Raw genomic sequence first — 24,882 nt, 5'->3', positions numbered from 1 at the left:
TGTGCTCTCTGAGGACTCCCACTTTGAGCTCCCCTCAGCTCATCTGATCTAGTTATGGCCCTGTACATTTGAAAATAAACAGAGAGAACCTTTTCCAGGAAAGGAGCTACTCCGAATTGTTCTTTGTGTAAATGTCATGCCTGCTGGGTCACATCATGTCCTTCAGCCAGGCAGGCTAGCAAGATAGTGACCACCAGGAAGGGGTTGGGGAGTCCGGAGTTGGTTTGGGATGGGAGGCTGACAAATAATTGGTAAATGGAAGTGAGAGGCCAGCCATAGCAAGTGGACTTCTGGGAAGGTGGGGGGTTATTTAGATGTAAACTCATGATGAGGGGAGGGCCCAGAGGTCTTCTTTATAACTGGGACAGGGATTGTGTTCGGTAGTATCAGAAGCAAGGTCCCAGATTCTTTGACCAGATATGAGTGTGCAATGGCCAAAGGTGATGCTCCTTTGGAGAAAACATTCGTTGCCATTGTCGTTGTCTATGGTATCAGCCCAGTGAAGTGGTGGTGCTCCTAATGGTCATGGCATCTATGTTGGGTGGCTCATACAAGTGCAGTCTGGCATTTATTTTGCTAGTCTTTGCTGCCAATTTTCCCAGCTGTTAGATAATCTTACACGAGAGGGCTTGTTGGCAGTTTTAAACTGGGCTGTTTATCATTCCAGATCACTCCTACACAAAGGAAGCTATAAAATTTATGAAACTCTTCAGGGTTGTTACGCAATTTATGTGCCGAGTTCAATGTAATTTACCTTGGGAATGGAGTGGGGGAATCTAGAAATAGTTCACTTATTTAACCTTTAACTTGGTTAATTTTGCCCTCCCCCAGGCTTTCTTTAAACTGTAAGACAGTGTGTAGACATTTTAAATTTGTAAGTTATAGAGATATTGTAAAAATATGAAGAAATGGGATGTAAAAAACAATCTTTAACAAACAAAACAAGAACCCTACAATGTGAAGGATTTGGGTGTAACAACCATTAGTGGTGGTCTCTGACATGAATCACTTGGGGTCTGCAGGCAGGGGAGGTGTTTTCAGAATAAACTTTGGTTTCTGAGGTTCTTCTATCACTAGCTGTAGGATCACAAAATTTATCCTGGGTTTTGCCTACACTCTCTAGGTATTTCTATGTGCAAGGCACTTGGGTTAGAATTCAGAAGGGAGATCAAACCAATGTTCTTGGGATGGGGGCCAAGCCTCTCGTCTCTTCTCCTCTCTGGCAAGTCTAGTCATTGGCAGATGTGATTCCATATCATCTTTTCCTCTTCTAGCAACAGGCTGAAAATGAGACCGTTTACCTGTTCATCCCTGCGATGGCGGTGGGAGCCATCATTGGCAAGATGGGCCAGCACATCAAGCAGCTCTCTCGTTTTGCAGGAGCTTCTATCAAGGTAATTGCTATGACTCTGATGCAGTCCCTTTAGGCCTGGCCATGTGGGTGGGAAGCGTCCCCTCCGTTTTGACACGTTGAGGCAACAAATGATCCATCGGATCAGGACCAACTCTCTGGGTGATTTGGTTGTAAGGAGAATTGTGATTCCATTTGAAATGCAAAGTTGATGCTGTCGGTGTCCCCATTATGTAAATGCACATGTGTTAAAAAGGCTGAACTGAACTTTTTAGACTGTTTTCAGTGGATTCAAGTAACAGCTCTTTTGTCTCCTTGGCACAAGGTGGGAGGGACAGACAGTCAGGCCACTAAGACTACACAGGGAAGGGATGCAAAAGAAAGAATGGTCTAAAAAGTAGATTTGTATAAAACAATAACATTAATCTAGTTTTACTGTAGGCAACTGATAGCAACTGGCATTTACATGGTGCTGTAGTTAAGAGCTACATGGTACTTTGCATGTATTATCCCATTGGAGCGTCACAATAACTAGGAGGAAGGTACTGTGGGTATTATTATTATTCCCACTCCACAGATGACAAAATTGAGTCTTATCAAAGTTAAGTGATTTGCCAAGGTCATATTGTCAGAGGCAAGTTCTGAGCACAAGTTATCTATCTACTACTCCAAACCGCCTCTCAACTGATAATAAAGACATGTCAAATAATATAAAAGAAAACTAGCATCGTATTGGGTTTGTACTTTGCCAGATGTGATTGGTTCTTTTGTGGGAAAGTTTTCTAAAACAGAGGCACTACGTTCTTCTTGAGAGAGGCTTGACCTCAGTTGGACTAGCTGACCTCTAAGGCCTCTTCCAGTCAGTTGACAAGCATTCATTAAGCCCTCATGACGTGCCAACCAGCCACAATATCCTTCCACATGCTATTTTCTATAAGATGAACCCGATTTAAAAGTGAGAGTTGCTTCCCCATGCCTGTAAGGAAGCAATTGCTAAACCACCAAATCAGAAACATTCTTTTCAGCAAGGTTTGTGTTCATCTTGATAGCACAGATGACGAGGCCCGTCTGCTTTTAATGCAAAAAGTGGTTTTCTTCTTTGAACCAGCAAATTCAAAGTGACAAGAAATGTGCTAACAATGAATGTTATCATAGAGTAGAGTGGGATACTTTGGAGATTTTTGGTTTCTTGCTCATTGTAATAAGTCTCCTTTAAGAGGAAACTTAGTGTGTTCAAACGCAGGCTGGACTAGTTGGCCTTTTGGGTGACCCAGCTCAAGGATCCTCTTTTTCTGTGAGGCCTTAATGTAGCCCATATTGATGGCATTAAAGTTCTTTAATATTTTCCCTTCCCCATTTGTCTCAACATCCCCTTCATAGTATCATTAAAAAATCATAGAAATCAGTGTACTACCAGAAACAGAGCTCTGTGCTGATGAAATTGTTGTGTTGTAGATTGCCCCCGCTGAGACACCAGATGCCAAGGAGAGGATGGTGACCATCACTGGACCCCCTGAAGCCCAGTTCAAGGTATGGTCTGCACAGACAGAATGGGCCTGGTGAGGTGGTGTCAATATCAGAGAACGTGTTAGAATGGAGGAAATGCTGGCATAAGGTCCCCTGTACAGGTGTCTTCATGCTTTTTCTGTAGGGTATACATTTGACTCTTGGAAATGAATGAGTAGTGTGTGCTAACTTTATTCAAGATCTGATTGTATTTTGAAGTCCTAGCCAGAGCAGAAAACAACTTCACTTCATCTGACAAATGTCAGTTTAGGTTGTCTTACCAAGTTACTGCCCCTGCACATTTGCTCCCTTGTGATTGTGGGGTTGGTGTTTCTATTTCCAGGCTCAGGGAAGGATCTATGGAAAACTCAAGGAGGAGAATTTCTTTGGACCCAAGGAGGAGGTGAAACTCGAGGCCCACATCAAAGTGCCCTCCTATGCTGCCGGGAGAGTCATCGGAAAGGGAGGAAAGACCGTAAGTATTTCAGTACAGCTTTTGAAATACTATGAAAAGGAAAGAGAGTTTTAAAGGACTAAGTTTGGGCCCATTTGTGTGGACAGGACCAAGGACAGGGCATGGCCATGTGCCAAAGGCACACCTTTGGGCTCAAACCAGAGACATCCCTGTGTATTCCTAATCAATGGTAGCTTGGGATGTTGGCCTCTGCTAAGCCAGCGGGAAAGTCAAGGCTGCTGAATCTTCTCCATTAGTGTGTCTCTTACAATCATTCTATCCCACTATCATTGGTTGGGCATTTTGTAAATACTATCCCATTGGACGTAGGAATGAGAAAAGAATTGTACTTGAGGTATTAATTCGGCACCTCTACTGTGAGCAACCATAAGGGTGTGATACTTTTAAGTGTTTTAATACTTATTAAAAAGCTTAGTTCCCTTATGCTCTAAGTATGTTAAGGTCCACTGAAATTATACATTATATTTAAATTGACAATTACACCAGTCCTGGTCATACTAGCTTACCTGTGAGTTTGGGGGAAACTTAACTTTTTTTCCCCTTTTCCTGTTTGTAAGTTATATTAATGCTCTTATGAAGGGATGATGCCTTTACAACATCTTGAAGATCTATGATTTTCATTGGTGTGGCTGTTTCCTCCTCCAATATAAATTGAGACCCTGATATGACTTAAAAGTAGGTCTTTCAGAAATGACGTGACCAAAAATCCATTGCCGTCAGTCATCCTGGTGGGGAGCTCATTGAAGGTTAGGTTGGTCTTGAGATAACACAATTATTGGATTACATGTTAAGCCTTCCCCGTGTGGGATCAGATCTGTCCACCTTCATTTTCAACTTGGCTTTCAGGAACCCAGGCCCAAACCATGATGAGGGATCTGGGGAGGTCATTCAGAACAGGATGAGCTCTCGTTCTAGGCAAATGGCATCCCTGATAATCACTGTCAAAAACTGGTTTGCAGGTGAACGAGCTGCAGAACCTGACCAGTGCTGAGGTGGTTGTTCCCCGAGATCAGATTCCTGATGAGAACGATGAAGTGATTGTGAAGATCACTGGCCACTTCTACGCATGCCAGGTGAGTGGCAGATCCTTCTAAAGCCTCTGCATTAAGTGTCCTTCCTTCCTTCTTTCCTGCTTCTTCTGCACGTGTCTGTGTGAGGTTGGTGGCTAAGTAACACTGGCTAAAAAAGATGTCTGCTAACTGAAGATGCCGATCCTAGAAAGTGGGTTCTTGTCCTTGCTCTCCTGCTGACCTCCCCTCTAAGATCTTGGAGGGACGGCTGCAGAGCCTTTACTGAGCTGTGACCCAGTGTTCTTTACAAGGCTTTGTCCTTTTACAGCTCGCCCAGAGAAAAATCCAGGAGATTCTGGCCCAGGTTAAGAGGCAGCAGCAGATGCAGCAGCAGAAGAATGCCAACGCTGCCGCCGCTGCCGCCGCTGCCGCCGCCGCCGCCTCCGCTGCCGCCGCAACTGGCGGTGGCGGTGGTGCTTCTGCCGCCCTCTCTGGGGCAAGTGGCCAGGCTCAGGCCAGGCGAAAGTAGAGAGATTACAGGAAACGGCCCTTCTCAACAAAAGATGCCAAACCAAAGTGGAGACTAAATCTAACAGATGGGTGAGGAAACACCTATCCCTAAGTCACAATTAGAGGTCTCACCTACCCAAAAGCTTATTTGGACACCAGACAAAATTTGAATTTGTGTTTTAAATTTCTATGTAATGTCCTCTCAAGTATCCGGAACCTGGCTTTAAAAGAAACCAACAAGAAGAACAGCGACATCAACAAGAACAAGAAAATTAAGAGTCATTTCCCTTGTGTTACATTCTTGAAATCTGTTGTAAAAGTGACTTGATGTTTATTGTCCTTGATATTCTCCTACCATTTTAGAAATTGGTTGAATTAAGCTTTGTGTTCTCACCATACCAACTTGAACAGAGAGAAAGAAGGGCATTGCTCCTTACCCATTGCTCATCAAAATAATCCGTGGTATGATTAATTGGCGGACTAGAATTATACCCAGTAAATTATCAACAAGAATAATTAAAGATTAGATATATGTATCCCAAGCCAGTGGAATTAAAAAAAAAAATTGGTTGCATTTTTACTAAGGGAAATGTTGAGTTGTTGGCCAGGGCCTGGAAAGAAGAATATGCATTTTACAAAACTACCTCAGACGTAGAGAGCACTTCAAAAAAAAAAAACAAAAAACAAACAAAAAAACAAACAAAAAAAAAAACCTTTTTCTTTCTTTTGGCAATCTGTACATTTGATAAAACAAAGCCACGAAACTTTTTTTTTTAAAACAAAGCAGATTTAAAATCTGATCGGCCAACAGTCAGAAACAAGATGAGATCATTCGGAAAAGAGCAAGCATAGCGCTCTGAGCTGGTGGTTGATAGGAATAGAATTGGAAAACAAAACTTCAGGCCACCTAAGGCTTCTGCCACCAAAATTTACCAAATTTAGTCAATGTTCCAAGATGCTAAACAATGCCAATAGGAGAGCAGCAATGCTACTTAGGATTTTTCTTTTAAAATGGGCTTTAAGAAACTTGTCCTCTTTTGGGAAACCAAACCAAGAAGTGATGGCGAGATGCTGGGGGTAGAGGAGATGGAGCTGAACTAGCTCCAAGAGACTGGACTGTTTGCGCTCCTTGATTAGATGCATGAACTCTTTGTGCCTTTGACCATCACTGCCTAAAGAAATGATGCTTCAGTGTAGATCCATGCAGTCCGTGTGGATGTTCCTTGTGTTCAAAGAGCTAGCTTCCTCTTTAGTTCTGTAGGCCATGTGATCTGTTGGGCCATTTCTGGTGCTTGTTATGTTTTTAGGTGATCACAGCTGTTAGCAGCATGACCAGGAAAGGGCAAGGAAGGCCAAAGATATATTTAAAGAAAAGGAAAGGTGACACATCCAGCCAGTCACGAGCCACACTAAACCACATTGAAAGTTTAAAAATGAGCTAAACAAGAAAAAAAAAACCAAAAGTGTTTAAAAAAACAAAAGGCAAAAAAAAGCAAACAAAAAAAAACAAACAAAAAAACCCCCAAAAAACTAAAATAAAATAAAGCCTCCTAGTCTGGCAAAGATAAAAGACAGTAGGATTTATAGACAGTATGCAACCAACCAGCTGAAAATAAAATAGTCAAAAGACAGGGATGTAGGAAAGCTAAATTTTCTCTCCAATTTCAAAAAATGTAAATTGAAAAAAAAAAAATGATTGTGCTACTACGCATTCAAGTTTCTCCAATAAACTTCAATCTACCTCAGTTTGTGAAATGTGGTGACACTTGGTGTGCATGGGTGTGTATGTGTGCGTATGTACATGAGTGTGTGTGTGCATGGGTGTGAGTGGTCTACACGGAGCCAGGCAATTTGCCTCTGAGCCCTCTCCGTTGTCTTTGCACACAAAGGGCCTAATCCCCAAGGGCCAACCCTACAGAATTTGATCTCCTTCTTAATATCACACTAAAATGAGGCATTTCTGAATAGAACACAATCTCCATGTTTTCCTCCATTTTCTTTTCCTACTTGGTTTTAAAATACTTGGTAGTCTGAGCAGAGAAACGAGCCTCTCCCTTTCTTTTGACAGTGAACACCATCTAGCATTGAGAATCTTTTTTTTCCAATAGGAATTGGAACTGCTTCCACCTGAACAGTCCCTGGCCAGCACCCGGGCTTTGGGCTGAGGAGAATTTCAGCGCAGGCCCCTGGGTGGCAAGAGCTTTGCACATTTAACAGGCATTTTATTTTTACCGCTAATTTAAGCACAGTTATTTCCCTTTTAATTTTTAGTATCACTAAATTCTATTGTTTTCAATTGATTTGTTCACTGTGAGCATCTAGGCCTAGTTAGGAAATCCACCAATGAACTCACTCACCGCCCCCCAAACCTCCCAGAGCAGAATCCATCTTTGTCCACATGTGCCCACCCCCCCACCTGCCCCTGCCCCCTGCAGCTCAAGGTACATCTGAATGGAATGAGGAATCCTTGTTTCCTTGGTTTGTGGTTTCATTTCGCTTTTTCATATTTAGCCCTTTAAGCTAGCCCAAATGAGCACTACTTTGCTGTCTGGAATTCAGGGAGGTCCCAGAGGCTCTGAGACCAGACACATTGACTGGCAAAATGCAGGCTGGCTTGTCCCAGGCAGAGAAAGCTGTCCTTAGTTGCCCAGCAGCGCCTCTTCTACACATGCCTTCAGACCTAGCCCCATAACTTACTCCCACCATGGCTCATGCTGTGTGTGTAACTCTGGTGTGAAAGGTGACAGATTGGAATGCCAGCAAGGATTGTTCCTTTTTTTAAAGTCATAAATTACGTTTAAAATGCAAAGATTAGGTAGCACAGTTGTAGTTGTATAAGACACCTCCAGTGCATGGTAGAAAAATCCCATTGCTGGTATTCTGACTGGTTGAGGGAAAAGGAAGGGCTTTTTTTGAGGCAGAGGAAACCAAAATTCTGGACCAACCTCTGCAGCCTGTGTACACTCTTAGTTCTGCTAACCTAACACTTCTGTTTAGGGAAGAAAGCTTTGTTACTCTAAGCAACTAGAGACCTCTGGCAGTTTTTTTTTTTAAAATGATTCCTTTTTTTGGTGAGGCAATTTGGGCCAAGTGACTTGCCCAAGGTCACACAGCTAGCAAGTGTCAAGTGTCTGAGGCTGGACTTGAACTCAGGTCCTCCTGAATCCAGGGCTGGTGCTCTATCCACTGTGCCACCTAGCTGCCCTGACCTCTGGCAGTTTTTGTGGGGGGTATGGGGAGGCGGGAGATGTTTGGTGAGCTAGAAAGCACCTGACTTGACAGTTGCATCTATGAGCTTATAATTATGAGCACCTCCCTCCAGAAATATCTTTACCTATTAGTCTTGGTAAATGGAAACGGGAAGATTTTGGATAAAAATTTCCTATTACTATACAGACTCAAGGAAACCTTGAACTTATTGAGAGGGTTCTCAAAATCAGACTTTGAGGACTAATGTTAAGCTGGTTTGTGGGAACCTTGAAGGGGACTTCAAAATATGCCAGAGCCCTCCTCCCATCTTTCTGCTAACCCATTACTAGGTAAACTGCCTTGTGAAGCCAAGCATTAAAATTTGCTATAGGGGAGTTGAGAAATCTAATTAGTATCAAAGCAGAGTTTCGAATTTTATTTTGGAGCATGTCCCACTGATGAATGTTCTGTAAGCACCGGTTTTACGTAAATTTGTTAGATAGGTCAATTCAATGGGAGAAGGGAAACTAAGGTAGTGATTTGCAAACTACAGATTTCATGTCCTGCATAGCTTTCATACCTAAGCTAGCCTGCTTTTGAGGTCCTTGGATCTCTACATTAGAATATTATTCTATATTAAACTCTTATTTTTATATTAGGTTGTCAGTCCTTTTTCCCTGTAGTTTTGTGGTTCTTTGGAGTAACATCTGTCATTAATTAGCCAGAGTCACGAAACTCGGTGCCACTGAATTGATTTTTTTCTTCCAAGTGGTAGCAGCTAATAGGCTCTGAAATGTGCAGTAATACTTAAATTCCACAACTATTAATGTGGAAAGTCCATAAATATAATCATACTCTAAACTCATATCAACAAGCTTACAGCTAAAATTACGGTACCTTAAATTCAGGGTCAGGGGGCAAAGTATATACAAATTGGGAATTAAGAACCAATCATCTATCAGTTAATATTTTTTATTTCCTATTTTGTCAACGTCAAATCTAGAAACAGTGCGTAAACAGAGCTGCTGATTTTTCCCATGATTTTCTTCTCTCCCCCCAAATAAAAATAAAGACCAAGTGCAGATGATCCCCATGTAAGTCATTCCTTAAACAAAAGGGCATTTTTGCATGATGCTAAACTTGCAAGCTGAGCCCTCCTCTAAACATTTCATTCTATGAGAGAGAGTTCTTTAAATGATACAAGAAGTAATGACTTCAGAGATGAACAGAAGTCAAGCCAGGCAAACAACTCCACAAAAACCTGATTAGGGTCAGAGAAAGGTTGAAGCAATTTAGCTCTATACCTAAGTGACCCATCTCTGCCACTCCTGACTGTAGGTTGTGCTTCTTGCTCGGGGTCACTTGCCTGAAAGACCAAGTGAGCGTGTCCCTAGTGTTGCCACTGCCCACTTTCCAAAGCTTTGTTTTCCATGAGCTTCCCACACTGAGTGCATGCCAGAGTGTGCTTGGCAAAAAGAAACCCCACTGTCCTAGTAGATAAGTTCACTGCTAACCCAAAGAGAAAGCCTCCTAAGAACATTGCCTGTTCTAGCCACTTCAAAACTTGCTATTTTCTCTCCACCTCTAATGGAGAATATGCCGAAGGCTCCTCTTCTGGTGGAAATCCAAGGATGAAGTCTTCGGGCATCAACTCTGGTGTGATCTGAGTTAACTGATCATCATAAGCACCCAGAGTCCATAACTTTTCCAATTCGTAGCTTTCTCGGGTCTCTGGAAGCATCAAATGAATCACCATGCTGCCTGTCAGGGAGAGAAGAGAGTTATGAGAAGATGGACTAGATTTGCTCCTAGACTACCCAATTTTTGGAGACGATTTCAACTATAACTAGAAATGACTATGACGGCTAAGCAAATTACCAGTATCCCAAGTGCTGTGTAGGTGTTGGCACAGGTTGGATGTTTGCACACAGAACAGCTCATTTCTGTAGCTAATGAGTGTTTTCCTTAAAACAGCACTGCAAAGTCTCTTCATTTTCCCAACAGGGAAGCGGGGAGGTTGAATGCTTGCACCAAAGACACCAAGTCAGCTTCCAGGTTCAGTCTACTCTTTCCACTAAACTGTACCTGCCTCTCTAACATACACAAAATATGGCCCGTCTCTCTCAAACACAAGCTTCCTGTGTGCACCGCACTGTAAATAATCGTTCTGGTTATTAGGACTTACTTAAACGAGTGGTCGGCAAGACTGATCCCCCTACCCCCATAAAATACACACTCTCATTTGAACAACCCACCTACTCACAGCTGATATGAATGTTTGCATAAGAATTTGTATGCATCCCCAACCAGTAGTTCCTTTTTCAAAAACCGATCCTGTAGCTACATCAGAATCTTGATCTGAGCCATCACCCACACTGGTCAAAACAGAGCCACTGCAACAATTAGGAAGCCAAGTTCTTAATTCCAGAAAATCAGGAAATCATAATTACCAAAAGACATACATTTAAATCATTTACTGAAAAGAGGGAACATAACCAGGGAAACACATACACATCAACGAATATAGATCACTTTAACTGGGCCATTAATATGAAATGTCTACACTTTTTAACAAATCCGGCCAGGTCAACATGGATCGTGGTCTTCATCTTCCAATTTATTACTAAACTGGAAAGCAAAGATGAGCTTTCCGTGCACTCTCTCTCTGAACAGCTCAACTGGAGATGAAAAACAAATGAAGAGATTATGTCCAGCTGTGTGCTAGAAGCTGTAAAGAGGGCCAAGCTAGCCTGTTCATTGGTCTTTCTGCCCCAGTAGAGCAGAAAGAGCCCCTGATGGCCAAGGACCCTCTCTCACCCCCTGCACCCAGCCCAGGGCTCTGCAGTCACTTTGTGTCTGAATTCTAACTGACCAGCTTTGCGGCAATCTTACTCTGTGGGCTGGGCTCCCACTTTAGCCCTCCTGGATCTGTTTCCTCATCTACAAAGGAGGGAGTGGGCCTAGATCTCCCTTCCAGCACCTGACCCCATTCCCTTAATTTGTACACCAAGGTGGCAGAACCTAAGCACGCCTCCTCTCGGGACCCACTGAACATTTCCAACCCAGCACAAGTTCAGAGAACCCCCATCCTCCCCATCCTCCCCATCCTCCCCAGGCTTCAGCTGGGAGTTTCCTGGCTCTTCTTCCTTCCTCCCTAGGCAGGTTCTCAAGCCCCTTCTGAGTTTTTTCCATCTGTCCTTTCCAGGCCAAGACCACCGCACTCTTCTTGGTCTTGGTCTCCCTGCTCCAGTCGTGGTTCTCCTGATGGATGGTCCTAAGTCCGTCCGATCAGGTTTCTGGTCACCAACCTTCCGGACCACACTGCGTCATTGGCAACAGAACCGCCCCCACCAGCTTCCCCTTAGACTCATGAAATCTTAGTTGTGCAGAGGAGGAAATGAAGTGAGAGATGAAACACCTTCAGGCTAGTGAGGAGCAAAATGGGGAGTCCTGGCTCTCCGTCCAGGGCTTGGTGTAAATATGTCTCCATCCTCAGAATTTGCTTCACGGGTTCCTGCCTTGGCTCATTCCCTTGCCCTCCATTCTGCTTGTTAAAGAAGGGACTGTCCACATGTTAAGACCTAGGCCAAATGTGGCTGCCACTGCTTCTGTGATGATGCCCTCCTGATGTGTCCCCTGAAAGGCTCCGTGTCTGCACCACCGCCATAGGTCTCTTCAATGGGCCTTGTGGTCCACTTGTTGCCCTCTTAGGCTGAATGTTCCCAGGGAGTAGTCAATGTCTCATTCATCTTTGGATTCTGTTCTCCCCTCATGTGCTAGCAAAGCATACCACCTTGCATGGAGCAGGCTTTCAAACATGTGTGGGATGAATGAATGAATGAATGAATGAATGAACGGATGGATGGGGGTGGCCAGCTCCTACCTCAGCATCTGCGTCAGAAGTGGTGATGAGGTAGAGCAGGGTGTTTGGGGGGAGGAGGGAGGTTTGTTTTGTTTTGTTTTGCGAGGCAATGAGGTTTAAGTGACTTGTCCAGGGTCACACAGCTAGTAAGTGTCAAGTGTCTGAGGCTGGACTTGAATTCAGGTCCTCCTGAATCCAGGGCCAGTGCTTTTATCCACTATACCACCTAGCTGCCCTCCAGGAGGGAGGTTTTTAACACCAGGCTTCCTGGTTGATCATTCTGTAAAACAAATTCCGAGGGGGCAGCTAGGTGGCATAGTGGATAAAGCACTGGCCCTGGATTCAGGAGGACCTAGTTAAAATCTGGCCTCAGACACTTGACACTTACTACCTGTGTGACCCTGGGCAAGTTACTTAACCCTCATTGCCCCACCAAAAAAACAAAAAAACCCAAATTCCAGTCATTTTCCCTCGGTGACAAGCATGCTGCTCTCAAAGGCCTACTTTCTGGCTCCTGAAAACAGTCTGAAAGGAGTTTGCAGCAACAGCTGAGAGACCTCCCCAATACATCACACATGGAACAAGCTGAGTCTGTAAAGTGTCTCCCCCCACCCCCAAACTTACCAAAATCCACACACAGCCAGTCATCTGCATCCTTCCCTTCAATCCGAACATAAGGATCGCTTTTGGATTTCAGGAACTTATGCTGCAACAAAAAGCCAGATTTGTACAAACTACGCCATTCTTTTTTACAAGGCTCTCATGGCATTTAAAATGCATTTATTGATCAAAAGGGGCATTTTTACTTGGGCAAAGGTTACCTCCATGAGAAGAGAACTGCTCTAGTTCATTCACCAAAGCTTAAAAAGAAATGAAATCACCCAATGACAATGCAGGTCAGGCCTTCCAAAATGGAGCTTTCTCCCCCAATCCCATGCTCCAGGGGAATGATCTGACAGATAGGTCACTGGGCCCCTTCCCCTTGGGTCACATCCCCCCACCACTGTAAGAAAAGGGGCCACATATGGAACCCCAAGTTCAGATTCACTCTCAGTCACTCTAAGGAACACTAATATGGGTGGCAGATGGGTCTTAAAGCCCAACAAGAAAATACCAGAGTTCAGAAACATTCCAGGAGCCCCATGGAGTCTGTCCAGGGAGAACTAACACTCAGCTGCACTCTCTCGGGGCTGAGAAAAAGTCACGCAAGTCAGAATGAGGTCTACACTGCAAACAGACTGGGGCCTCTTCACTCTTCCCCATGCACAGCAGGGACTCCAATGTCAGGGTGGCAGTCACTTTGGCCTCCACCCTTTCTCCCAGTTATAGACTCTTTTAAAAAAATATTTATTTATTTATTTATTTTAGTGAGGCAATTGGGGTTAAGTGACTTGCCCAGGGTCACATAGCTAATAAGTGTTAAGTGTCTGAGGCCGGATTTGAACTCAGGTACTCCTGACTCCAGGGCCAGTGCTCTATCTACTGTACCACCTAGCTGCCCCTCAGTTATAGACTTTTAGCTCAGGGTCTCCCTGAGGCCACTGTCCAAGATGACAGGCAGTGTCACCAGCCAATTTCCCTCCTGGGGGGGGGGGGCACAACAAGACTGAAAAGCAGATGCAGCTTAGATACCCAGTCCCCTCACGTTGTACTGATGAGAACCGGAGACCAGAAAGGCTAAGCAAGTCATCCAGGTCACCCCAGCAGCAGGTAACAGAGCTCAAATTCAAACCTGGGGTTTGTGACTCCACACACGGAGCTCTCTCTGCCCTGCATGCCCTTGGCACTAACGTGACCCACACAGAGCACGGCCCTTTTCCACCGAGGTGCAGAGCAGAACACGTGCCAACAGCCAGTGACTGAGAACAAGCCATTTCACGAAAAGCTCCAGGGCTTGTCGGGACCAGATGGGCAGCTGTCTTGCTTATTCTGGTGACCTATCCATCTGATCATTCCCTAAAATCACTTCTAACAAGGCAGAACCTCAGTGGGAAGCTCCCCAGAGCAGGAGCGGCAAACCTGGGGCTCCATTTCCCTCCTCCAGGCCTCAGTCCTTTACAGAAGACTCCCAGGAGCTCATCATCTAGATATTCTTGGACCTGTCTATAGGATGAGCACAGGTCACGAGACCAAGCTCCAGGAACCTCTGGCCTAGACAGGGCCCTGCTGACCGCCCCCTCCCCCCCCACCCCAGTCTGCTGATAAACCAACTGGCTCAGCTAAGGGGTGAACAATGCAGAAGACAAGGACCCCACTCACCATCTTCACTATGTACTGGGCCATAGCCTGTAGGTGTCTCGTGGAGGTCCCACTCACAACCACAAAGTAATCAGTGTATCTGAGTTCTGGAGAAACCTTGATCACACAGATGTCTTTTGCATTTTCTTGCCTCAAGAGAGACACAAGCAGGTCGATGTCAAATTTGGGTCCCGTGTGCCCTGGAACACACAGACAAGTTTTTGTCATCATGAGACCGGCTCAAGCAGCAAGCAGGCATTCACTCTGGCCCCTAATCCTCAAGGAGGGTCCGGCGGGCTCGGGCTCCTACAGAGACCCTCAGATGGGCCCAGGAGGACACCAGGATACTCTCCCACAGGGATGCGGGGGCTGAAAAGGTGTCCAGTTACACAAACCTAGGTTAGGAGCTCACGGCAGCTCTACCCAATTTAGTCCTCTTAGCCAAACAATCTAGACCATCCTTCAGCCTCTTTTCACACCCTCTGCCTTCCTCCTGCCCCACCCAGCACAGCCTCCCTCCCTCTACAACTATCTTCGAAGCACCTGCTCTGGGGGAGGGAATGAAAAACACGACTGCTGCTCCGGCCTTCAAGGGGCTCACAAATCAGTGACACACACTCGTGCATGCGCACACTTGGCTACACAAACACCGAAGTGGGACTGTGGGATGTTTTTGACAGGGCCCAGGTGATGCCAAGGCACATCTCCAGGACCCTGATGCCCCGTCAGCTTGCCTAGACTTGAGATCGAGAGCCAAAGAACCCATACAGGGAGGTCCAGGCAGCTGGGTCCCATCCCAAGGTAGGCAGGAGCCTGACTAGTCACCCAGCAGAGCCAAGAGCCGGGCCAGTTCCCCTCCTGAGTCCATCTCTGGAGCTACACTTGAACCTTGCTGGCCCAGCAGGCCTAGCCAGAGTGAGACTGACCATGAGGGTCAAAGGTCTCGGCTCAGAAGCTTGGAAGAGACCATCGTTCAACTCCCTCCTTGAATGAAGAGCAAACTGGGGGCCCAGAAAGCCTTAGCCCAAGTGCACATAGGTAGTGCACTCTCAAGGGTCCTCCGACTCCACACAGTATCAGGGCTAAAAGCCCAGGGGGTACTTGATGGTCAAATGAGGCTGGGGGTGACAAGCACATATAATCCCTTACAAAAACACTTTTAGCTTAATAATGTTAAAGGTCATTTTAAGAGGAGGTAGAGGGAGGGAAGGAAAGGGTGGGGGAGAGGGAATATAAGGGACCGACACAAAGCTCCTCACCTTCCCATACTGGTCACACCAATGGTCTACCTAGTGTCAAACCAGGGGTGAGCCCAGGCTAGTCCCCCAAACAGGACCCAGTCCTTCCGAGTGCCCTACCTGCAGTGGGGCAGGAATAGGCACTTAGAGGGCCTGCCACCTGTCAGACTTTTTACAAGACAATCTCATTTGATCCTCACGACCACCCTGGGAGCTGGTATTATTATGATCCCAATTCTACAACTAGGAAACTGAGAGACGAGGAGGCAAAAGGACTTGTCCAAGATCACAGGGTCAGGCGGTGTCTGAGGTTCTAACCAGTGCACCACCAGCTGCCTCTAATAATATATCGAGGCAGCAGCATCTAGTGTACAAAATGTTGGATTTGGGGTCAGAAGCCTGAGTTCAAACCCTTCCTCTGATAGGTTAATTATGTAACCATGGGCAAGGCACTTGGCTTCCCCTTGACTCAGTTTCTTCACTTGTAAAATGGGAAGACTACCTGAGTAGCAACTGCGCCGGGTGGGTGGGGCTCAAACACTACAAGTCAGGAGGTACTTATTAAGCACCTACTATGTGCCAAGTTCTAGGGGGTACAAAACACGGCAGGGGCGGTCTCTGCCCTCCAGGAAATCACTGGGCAACCTTTCAGACAACCCTGATGACCGCTTTAAACGACCCACTTGGGGAGATGGAGCCAGGGGCTCCAGTGCCCACGGGGTTCCCCGCCCCCTCTCCCAGCCCCGCCTGACACCGGTTCGGGTCGGTTTCTGCCAACGTGGCACTTTCCACGTGCTTGCAACACCCCTGTAGGACGTGAGTATTCCCATCTCACGGATGAACAAACTGAGGCTCACGAAGGCGGCCGAAGTCCAACACTAAGTCGTACGACCAAGGCTGGGACCCTCGATGCTGGGGTCCAGCCATTGGCATCCCCTTCCCCTTTTTCCCGCCCCCGCCCCGGGCCTCAGCTTCCCCGCTGGGCCGGAAGAGGCGGGCTCCACACCGGAAGCGGCGGCCACGGGAGGCCGGAGGAGGAGAGGGAGGGCCGGCGCACCAACAGGGCTCGGCCCCAGCCCGCCCCGTACCTGCCGGGGCCCGCTCCGCTCGGGCGTCGGCCTCGTCCCGCCACGCTCCGCTCTGGAGCCCCCGAATCCCCACGGCCGAGGCGAGGCCGAGACCCCGGCTAGACTTGCTCTGCGCCTGCGCCGGAGGCCTCGCGCCGGACCAGCGCGCGCCGGTGCGGGGCTTCAGAAGCGGCAGGAGGAGCCCCCAGCAGCGGGCCCCCAGTCTCAGGCCCGGACCCATTACTGCGCGTGCGCACGCCAGTGGAGCCTCACGTGTGCTGCCTCGAGCGGCCGCCCCGCCCCTCCCTCTCGGGTCTGGAGCTCGGAGCCCTCATTGGGTTATTGGGGGAACTCGGCGGCTTGCGACTGGTCGCCGCAGAGGCGTGACGTCAGCGCCGTGACAACTGCAGTTCCGGCGGGAGGCCTGCGCTAGTGTGCGCGTGCCCGCGTGCTCGCGGCGGCGCTCGGGAGCGCGCTTTGGTGGGTGGGCGGAGGAAGAGGGCTGCGTCATCGGGGTCCTGGCTGGCCCTGGCGTTTTGGTGCCTGAGAAGTGCCTCCCTCCGAGCTGCGGGGTGAGGGGGCCCTGCTCAGGCACCACTACCAAACCCCTAATCGAGCACCTCCTGTATACCGGTGTCCCTAACCAGGGTCTGGGCAGGAGAACGATAACTAGCATTTATGGAGCACGTACTGTGTACCGGTGACTTGCCCAGGGCCACCCGGCTAAGGCTGCCCCGACTCCAGGCTCAGTGCTCCCTAACCCCGTGGTGCCCCCCTAGTGGCCTCTAGGGACACACCCCTTCAGGGAGCTTACCCTCCTTTACAGGGCCCCCGACTTTCCCCTGGCCCACCCCAAGGACCGTGTTTTTGCCTTTCTTTGTGTCCCCAGTGACCAGCATACAGTAGGTGTCTAATAAATGCTTGTTGACAACCAGCCCAGAAGCTGTGTTAGAGGCACTGCACTGGGTGCTGGAGATGTGAAGACAAAAGGTGAAACAATCACTGCCCCTTGGAGCTTATACTCTAATCAGGGACCAACACATACATGAAGAGTTTAAGAGCAACTAAACCTGTGATTTCCTTGGTTAGAGAACCAATACAGGTCAATTAGTCGGTCATTAAACATTTATTAAGCACCTACTGTGTACTAGACACAGTGCCAAGTGCTGGAGATGCAAAGAGGCAAAAGACATTCCTCCAGGAGCTCCCAGAAGAATGGAGGAGACAGCATGCAAGCAACTAAGTAAAAATAAATAGTCCTTGGCATAAATGGGAAGTTTTTGCAATTTATTGTGTACTACCTTAGTGAAATGATTTGCCCAGGATCCTGCAGCCTGTATGTGTCCAAAGCAGGACTTGAACACTTGACTTGTGGGCTCAGGCTGCTTACAGTGCTAGACTGAAACTCTACCTGTGAAAACAATCTAAATCAAGGGAGTTAACTACAAGATGATATGGGAGGATACGGTCAATCCATCAAGCCACATGTATTTATTTAGTACCTACTGTATACCAGACACTGTAGAGACAGGTGGAAGGGGATACAAAAACAGAAGTGAAAGCTTCATTGCCCTCCTGAAGGAGCTTACTTACCTTCTAATTTTATAGGGCACTTTATTGTGGTCCATAAGCCCCAAGTACCAGGAGCCTCTTCTCCACAAAGAGAAAATGAGCTGTCCTTGTTTTCCAGCAGCCTAAATTCTGTGGAGGGGACCACACACACACACACACACCATAGTACAAGGTGATGGGGGAGGCCACCATGTTCCTTCCAAGCAGAACCTGACCCTGTCAGCCAATCTGACAAGAGCACAGAGGGCTTGGCAGTGCTTGGGTTGAAGTTTGAAGGAAATGAGTAATCCTGAGGAACTTTACATTATCATTTCATTTGAGGGGGAGGAATAGGAAGAGCACCAGATAGAGTTTCAGAAAACCTAGGTTTGAGTCCTGAGTGCTCTTGGACACTCACTTCTCTCTGGGACTAGTCTGACCCTAAGCCTCGGTGGGCTAGATCAGAGATTCTTACCCTTGCCTCAGCAGCAAGCACTACAGGGGCGGGTGACTATGCCTGCCTCAAAGTAATGGCTGTAACAGTATAAAATAAAATGCACAGGATTACAAAGGAAGCCCATGACATGGAAATGAAGTTAGCAAAATACTTTAAAAAAAGAAGAAGAAAAAGAAAGAAAATGTTATGGGAGGATTATGGGCCCCAGTTACCCCAGACGTTGTCTGGGGAGGTCAAGGAACTTTTTCCTTGAAATCCCAGGAGTTTTCCCTTGAGATCAAGGAACCTTCTCCTTGAAACTAAACCAAAGGACAGACACACCCAGAGAGATAAGCAGCACCAGATCAGACTGAGCTAGCTCTGGGACCACCACCCTGCATTCCAGTCCTCCCCACCCCCTCAATTAGGTAATCCTGTTAGGCGTGGCTGCACCAGGAGGGGACGGAGCCGCTGCCCACCAGGACAGAGTAACCACCCACCACCAGACTACCTCTAACCCATCACCCAATAAGGGACATTTCACCCACTACATCTTAGCCCTATAAAAGGGCGCTCCCCAGTCTAGTCAGAGAGGAAAAGCGTTTTAAACCTTCCTCCCAGCCAGTTTCTCTTGTATCCAATAAACCTGTTGTTTTATTCCTAATTAGGACTTGTTCAAGAGCGTAATTCTTTACAGAGGAATCCTAAGGACCCACGTGCTTTCCCCATAACAAGGGGAAGAGAGAAGGCTTGAGAGATCCAGAGCCACCCCTCACCCAACTTCCCCCAGCCACCACCAGTGGGGGATGGTCCTCCCCCAATAAGGGAACTTTCCACAGTCAGCCAATCACTTCATTGAACCACCATCAGTCCTCTATAAAAGTATCTGCCTGTCTTCTGCTTGAGGAGATTGGTATCTCAGAGCCATGCTCTGTGCCATGCCTTTTCTCCCCATGAGAAGTCCAAGGATTTCTCTCTTGGTTTCCCTTCCTCAGCCCCTAAATAAGCTACTATCTTATTCTATTGGATTTGTGTGCAAGAGGGTGTCATTCTTTAAAGAGGAATTCCTGGGGCAGCTAGGTGGTACAGTGGATAGAGCACCGGCCCTGGAATCAGGAGTTCCTGAGTTAAAATCTGACCTCAGACACTTGACATTTACTAGCTGTGTGACCCTGGGCAAGTCACTTAACCCCAATTGCCTCACCCCCCCCCAAAAAGAGGAATTCCTAAGGACCCCAAATCCCCTACCCTATTTTCCCCACAACAAAAAAGAAAAGAAAAAGAAAACCCAGAAACCTAAGGTGGCAGAACCCAGGTTAAGAGCCCTGGGCTACACAAGCTTTAAGATGCCCTTCCTTTGTAAGTGGCTGATCCAATGAGTCAATTCAGTTTAACCACATTTATTAACTGCAAGGAGGGGACCTAAGCATTGCAGATCCAAAGACCAGAAAACAAAGACATACAACTCCCCAGTTGTTCCTGCCTTGCGGGACTTATTTTTTAATTAGGGGAGACAATGTATGAGCAGACAGGACCCTCCCCACAACCCCGGATAAGACAGGCAGGCCAGGGTTTTGTGTCCACATGTGGAAATCAGCCAAGCCAGGGGAAACAAGCTGGAGGTCACTTAGCTGGTAGCTGTCACAGACTGAGTACGAGCTCAGCTCTTCTAATAGACTCCAAATTCATTGTCCTTTACACCTTTACAAGGAATTAACACAGATACATCAGCCCAAGGAGCCATTGCTCAGTAGGTGAACCATCCACATATAGGAACAAAGTTATTTCAAAAGAAGAATTATAAACTCCTCACAACAGCATGAAAGACTGCTTCAGATGAGGAATAATAAGAAGTACAAATGAGCCAGCTCTGGGGTCTGCTTCCACACCCCTGAAAGAGGCAACGATAAATTATACCCCACTGCAGCTGCCCCTGCAGTTAAAAAACAATTTGACAAGCTGCTGACATCACTGGCCAAAAAGAGGGGCGGAGCTGCAATTAAATCGCATTAAGTACCTACCCTGTGCAAATTGGGGGGCTTGTGTTGCCCTGGGGGGTGACAACCTGTGCAGAGATAAGCACATGCCAGGTAATTGGAGGAGGAAAAGAGTGTTGGGGCGTGGGGTTGGATCTGAACAGACTTCCCAGGAAGAGATACCTGATTTGAGCCTTGAAGCTAAGGATTCTGGGGGGGCCCATCAGCTCATTCCAGGCATGGGGGCCCACTTGAACAAATGCCTCCCCAGGGCAAGAAATGGAACAGAGAGTTCAGGAAACAGCTCAAAATCCAATTTGGCTGGAACAGAGATAGTAGGAAGTGGAGTGGTGCTGGACAAACTATTACCAGGAATGACCTATATTTCCCTGCAAATGAGAAACACACACACACACACACACACACACACACACACACACATCATCATCTCATCCCATGTGGCAGCTAAGAAAACGTCAGCAACAGACACTTTGGACCAAGAGTTCTTCACCTTTGTGCCCTGCACCCTTTGGACAGTCAGTTGGGGGACAGCCACTTGGCCCCTTCTCAAAATCCTATTTGTAAGTGTGTAAAATGAAATACACAGAATTACAAAGGAAACCAATGATAGTGAAATGCAAATATCAAAATTATAAAACAAAACAAAGCAAGCCCACCGCGCTGAGGTTCCTACTCTCTCTCCATGGCTTCCTACAGGAGAGTCACCAGTGCTAATTGGGCATCATGGGATCCAGAGGCAGAAAGCTGCATAATGCAAGCCTACGGCTTCACAAATAGGTTGAGGCCTGGCCCGAATAAGTGACTTTCCCAACCAGGGAAGGCAGGAAGTAGCACCCCTAGATCCTCTGAATTGGAATCCGGTGTCCCTTCTACTTTCCCTACTGCCTCCCAATAGAACAGAAACTTCTGGCTATTTTCTACTTTGTCTTTATCTCCAGGGCAAAGCGCAATGCCTGTCACCAGTGCTTATTGTATGTTTGTTGGACAGTATGAAATGCAGGTTGTTTGGGTTTGGGGGTTTGTTGGTTGGTTTGTTTGTTTGTTTTTGGTATTAGCCTAAAAAGATTAGAAAGCGCTGGTCCTACCTCTGAGGAGCCTCTCAATCCGGACTGGGTATGGTTTTCTCCACACCGTGTTGCCTCTCCCCCGAGAATGAGGAAAAACGGGATAAGGACGAGGAGGCAAGGCAGGAGAGGTGCTTGCTTTGACAGCCCATATGCTAACATTGGGAACAATACGGGGGAGATTAGCATGTCCCCTGTGCAAGGATGACAAGCAAATGTGTGAAGCGTTCCATATTTTTCAAATGGATCCGTAGCCCAAACATAAAAGGTCACATCGCATACAAAAATTAAAGGAGGGAAGGAGATACCTTTCACAGCTCTGGAGAGGAGGAAATGAAGAAATAAGGGATAGAGGAGACCACAAAAGACAAGATGGGCAATTTTGATTATGTAAGATTAAAAAGCTGGCACAAAAAATCAATGCATCCAGTGCACAAAGAGCACGAATTAAGTGGAGAAAAATCTTTGCATCCAATATCTCTGATAAGTCTGGTAGCTAAGGTATATAAGGAATTGACACAGATCTATAAGACCAAATGGCATTTCCCAATAGATTTATGGTCAAAAGATAAGAACAAATTATTTCGAAAGAAGAACTGCATACTATTAACAACCACAGGAAAGACGGCTACAAATCACTAATAATAAGAGAAATGCAAATTAAAACAGTCCTGAGGTTTGATCTCACCCCTCCCCCAAGTGGAAATGATAATGGATGAAAACAGGCAGCCAGGAAGGGATTGTGGCTAGAGCCGCCCTTTTCCATACACGGCTTCACTCGGCCGTCTTGGGAATCAGTCAGGTCTTTTTAGAAAACAATCTGGAATTATAGGAGAAAAGTCACACGGCTCGTGCCCTTTGACCTAGCAATCCCACTACGGGGCATTTACCCTGGGGAGATCAAAGAGAGAGGAAGAGGTTCCGCATACTGACATGTTTGTAGCAACAATTTCCAGCCAAAAATTCAAAACCATCTTAGGATGGCTGAAGAAATTCTGGGGGGACGAATGTCATAGAATATCATTGCTTTGAAAGGAACAACGAATATAAGGAGTTTGAAGAAATATGGAAAAGTTCATATGAACTAATTATGCAGTACCGAGGAAGCCTTCAGGAGAACCCTGTACACGCTAATTACAAAAATGTCAATAAAAACGCTAGCAAAAGGCAGTGGGGCCCTAGCTGCAGTGACTAATCTCGGTCCTGGAGAATGGAGGAAACTTCCTTCCTCCTCAATAATGAGGGGGGAGACTGCAGAGAGGGAGTGTGGTATGCAGCAGCACCTCTCATACAAAAGCTAGGGTCCAAGGCAGAAGCAGGTGTGAACAACGGAGTGGTTGTGGGACGAAAACAAGAGGCAACAAGAAAATGTAAAAATGAATAAACAAATGAATGAATCAATAAATAAAAGGTCTCAGAGCCCACTGAAAAGAACATGATTTGCAAAGCTTTCCATCACAGCTGCATGAGGCAGAAAAGGACAGAGATGATAATAATCCCCATTAATGTAATGTTTTCCTAGGAGGGTTGGGGCGTTTCTATAATCAATTGGTAGAGAAAACTCCAGGAAGAGGAAATTCTTTCCACCAATGCAGGTCATCACCTTCTGTGCAATTACAAAGAGGGACCCGGGATCAGAATGTGTCAGAAGGGAGACTTAAGCCCAGTTCTTCTTGACTTTAAAGTCACCCCTCTATCCACTATGCCATATTGCTGTGCTTTCTTATAGATTCTCAAAAAGTGAAAAGAACTATCCCCTCATTTGATAGGAGAAAACTCTCAGCATCACTGCTTTTGCTATGTTGCCTCAAGTTTGATCTTTACGGTTGGGGGTTGACAAATCTATACAAAAGGGTGATGCAAGGAGATGAGGTCATAGATGAAGATAAGGGCCTTTGGAACTAGATAAGACCCAGAAACCATCTATTCTTCATTTCACAGATGAGAAAACAGAAGTGCCCACAGCCACACAGCTGTGAACAACAGAACTAAGATGAAGACCCCACCCTCCTGGGTTCAGTTTTTATTTGAGGAAATCCTTTAAAAAAAAGAAAATCTTAAAAGACTTCAGGAAATAAGTGCATCATTTTTTCTCTGGGCCCCCAGGAATTAGAGTATTTTACCACCAAACAAAATGACAGGGCAAGTGATTATGTTGATAATATATACATAAATAAAATTAGAAAGCAAGTTCTTAAAAATCACATATTGTAAAAATGTCTACACTGTGCCCTGTGTGTTAGCGTCCTTTTAAGCACTAAACAAAGGGTATCTTGCTCTGTCGTTCGCCACCTGGATGTGGTTTTATGATACGTCCTATGTGACAAGACTGAGCCTGGTACTCTCTGTCCCTCCCCTGGTTTTGTGAAGAACGTGAATGCAAAGATAGCTGTGAGCACACAGCCCAGGGGGCTTTCACAGTCACCGATTCCTGGGGGTGTTTCTGGGATGGCAGAGATCTGCTTTGGACTTGTTTCTTCCATCTGTGAAATTCGACTGAAGCGTCCCCTGTTTGTGAGGACTGATCAGGTCAATAACCATCAATCATGGATTGAATAGAAATTGCCTCTGCATCTGGGGTTTGTGAATGAGTGGATAATATAAAACCACCGATAACTAGGAAACTTCCTTCCCGACCCAATGTCTGATAGCTGATAAAATGCTCCCTTTCTCATACAATAGGAATAATGCAATGGACAAAAAAGAGAAAGAAAGAAAATTGCCTAAAAAAAGGACTTCTTCCCCAAACACAGAAGAAGGTATTGACTTCAGTTTTCAACCTGGCCCCCACCCCGTGTCAGGGCGTGGAAGGAGACATTTCTAGCTGTGATTCTGTCCAGGGCAGGCGCAGCCACGTTGGGAGACGGTTTTCAGTTGGACTGTGAAGGGAGGGGGGGGGGGGGGGAGGGAACTTGGATGGTTTTCTCTCTTTAGAGACCTTCTGACCCCTCAGCCTCTTTGCATAGAGCATTCTGCCTGCATTAGCCTCTAATTTAATGAAGTGCTTGCTTAGGTGGCTACCTCTCACTATTTAATTAAAATGTCAAAAATCTGGCTTCATTTGGGTTTATGAGTGGACATCTTTTCAGTACCGTGACAATTTTCTTGAAGTGTGATCCGCAATCAGTTTCTTTCTCTGGGTGTGTGTGTGTTTCAAAAAAGGTTGTATAAAAGGTTGTAACAAAGGTCTCATTCTAGTCCCCCAGTGTTTAAAACATCCGTTTATCAACAAGGAAGAATTTTATAAGAAGTAGTTGCTTTGAGGTTTCTATAGACATTTCAGGAATCTCTTGTCATTTTTACAGTTGAAAACTACTGCTTAGAAACTCCAATCCCTTCCACCCGGAGTGAATACACACCCATGCTAGATCTATCCCGATTCTTCCCA

At 46.3% G+C, this 24,882-nt stretch overlaps 2 protein-coding genes and 1 non-coding gene across 4 annotated transcripts in view; 2 read left to right on the top strand and 1 right to left on the bottom strand.

The window, feature by feature from the left end:
• IGF2BP3 (insulin like growth factor 2 mRNA binding protein 3) overlaps positions 1 to 6,563 on the top strand; it is a 100,519-nt gene extending 93,956 nt beyond the window's left edge. For both annotated transcript variants that reach the window (XM_043965145.1, XM_043965144.1), the window contains 5 exons: positions 1,275 to 1,394; positions 2,807 to 2,881; positions 3,201 to 3,332; positions 4,292 to 4,405; positions 4,671 to 6,563. In XM_043965145.1, the coding sequence (XP_043821080.1) occupies positions 1,275 to 1,394; positions 2,807 to 2,881; positions 3,201 to 3,332; positions 4,292 to 4,405; positions 4,671 to 4,871 (642 nt within the window). In that variant the 3' untranslated portion in view covers positions 4,872 to 6,563. The remainder of the gene's footprint in view (positions 1 to 1,274; positions 1,395 to 2,806; positions 2,882 to 3,200; positions 3,333 to 4,291; positions 4,406 to 4,670) is intronic.
• A 2,434-nt stretch (positions 6,564 to 8,997) lies between these two features.
• MALSU1 (mitochondrial assembly of ribosomal large subunit 1) lies at positions 8,998 to 16,705 on the bottom strand. Its single transcript, XM_043964988.1, has 4 exons — positions 16,468 to 16,705; positions 14,163 to 14,341; positions 12,528 to 12,609; positions 8,998 to 9,802 (listed from the first exon to the last, which is right to left on the bottom strand). The coding sequence occupies exons 1-4, from the start codon at positions 16,685 to 16,687 to the stop codon at positions 9,609 to 9,611; spliced, it is 675 nt and encodes a 224-aa protein (XP_043820923.1). The 5' UTR covers positions 16,688 to 16,705; the 3' UTR covers positions 8,998 to 9,608.
• A 4,920-nt stretch (positions 16,706 to 21,625) lies between these two features.
• On the top strand, positions 21,626 to 21,733 carry LOC122730204. Its single transcript, XR_006353413.1, has one exon. It is a non-coding gene; the product is annotated as a U6 spliceosomal RNA (small nuclear RNA).
• The last annotated feature ends 3,149 nt before the right edge of the window (positions 21,734 to 24,882 follow it).

Source organism: Dromiciops gliroides, chromosome 5, assembly GCF_019393635.1.
Source record: "Dromiciops gliroides isolate mDroGli1 chromosome 5, mDroGli1.pri, whole genome shotgun sequence".
In the NCBI taxonomy this organism is placed as follows: Eukaryota; Metazoa; Chordata; class Mammalia; order Microbiotheria; family Microbiotheriidae; genus Dromiciops; species Dromiciops gliroides.
The sequence above is the reverse complement of the archived record's forward strand: the minus strand, read 5'-3'. Positions and strand labels throughout refer to the sequence as shown.

Bases quoted from the DNA above. Each gene is read 5' to 3' on its own strand.
- MALSU1 (XM_043964988.1), bottom strand. From the start codon at position 16,687: ATGGGTCCGGGCCTGAGACTGGGGGCCCGCTGCTGGGGGCTCCTCCTG. The intron at 14,342-16,467 runs GTACGGGGCGGG...TGTGTGTTCCAG, and splicing joins AGCGGAGCGGGCCCCGGCAG to GGCACACGGGACCCAAATTT. The intron at 9,803-12,527 runs GTAAGTTTGGGG...TCTCCCTGACAG, and splicing joins CTGGCTGTGTGTGGATTTTG to GCAGCATGGTGATTCATTTG.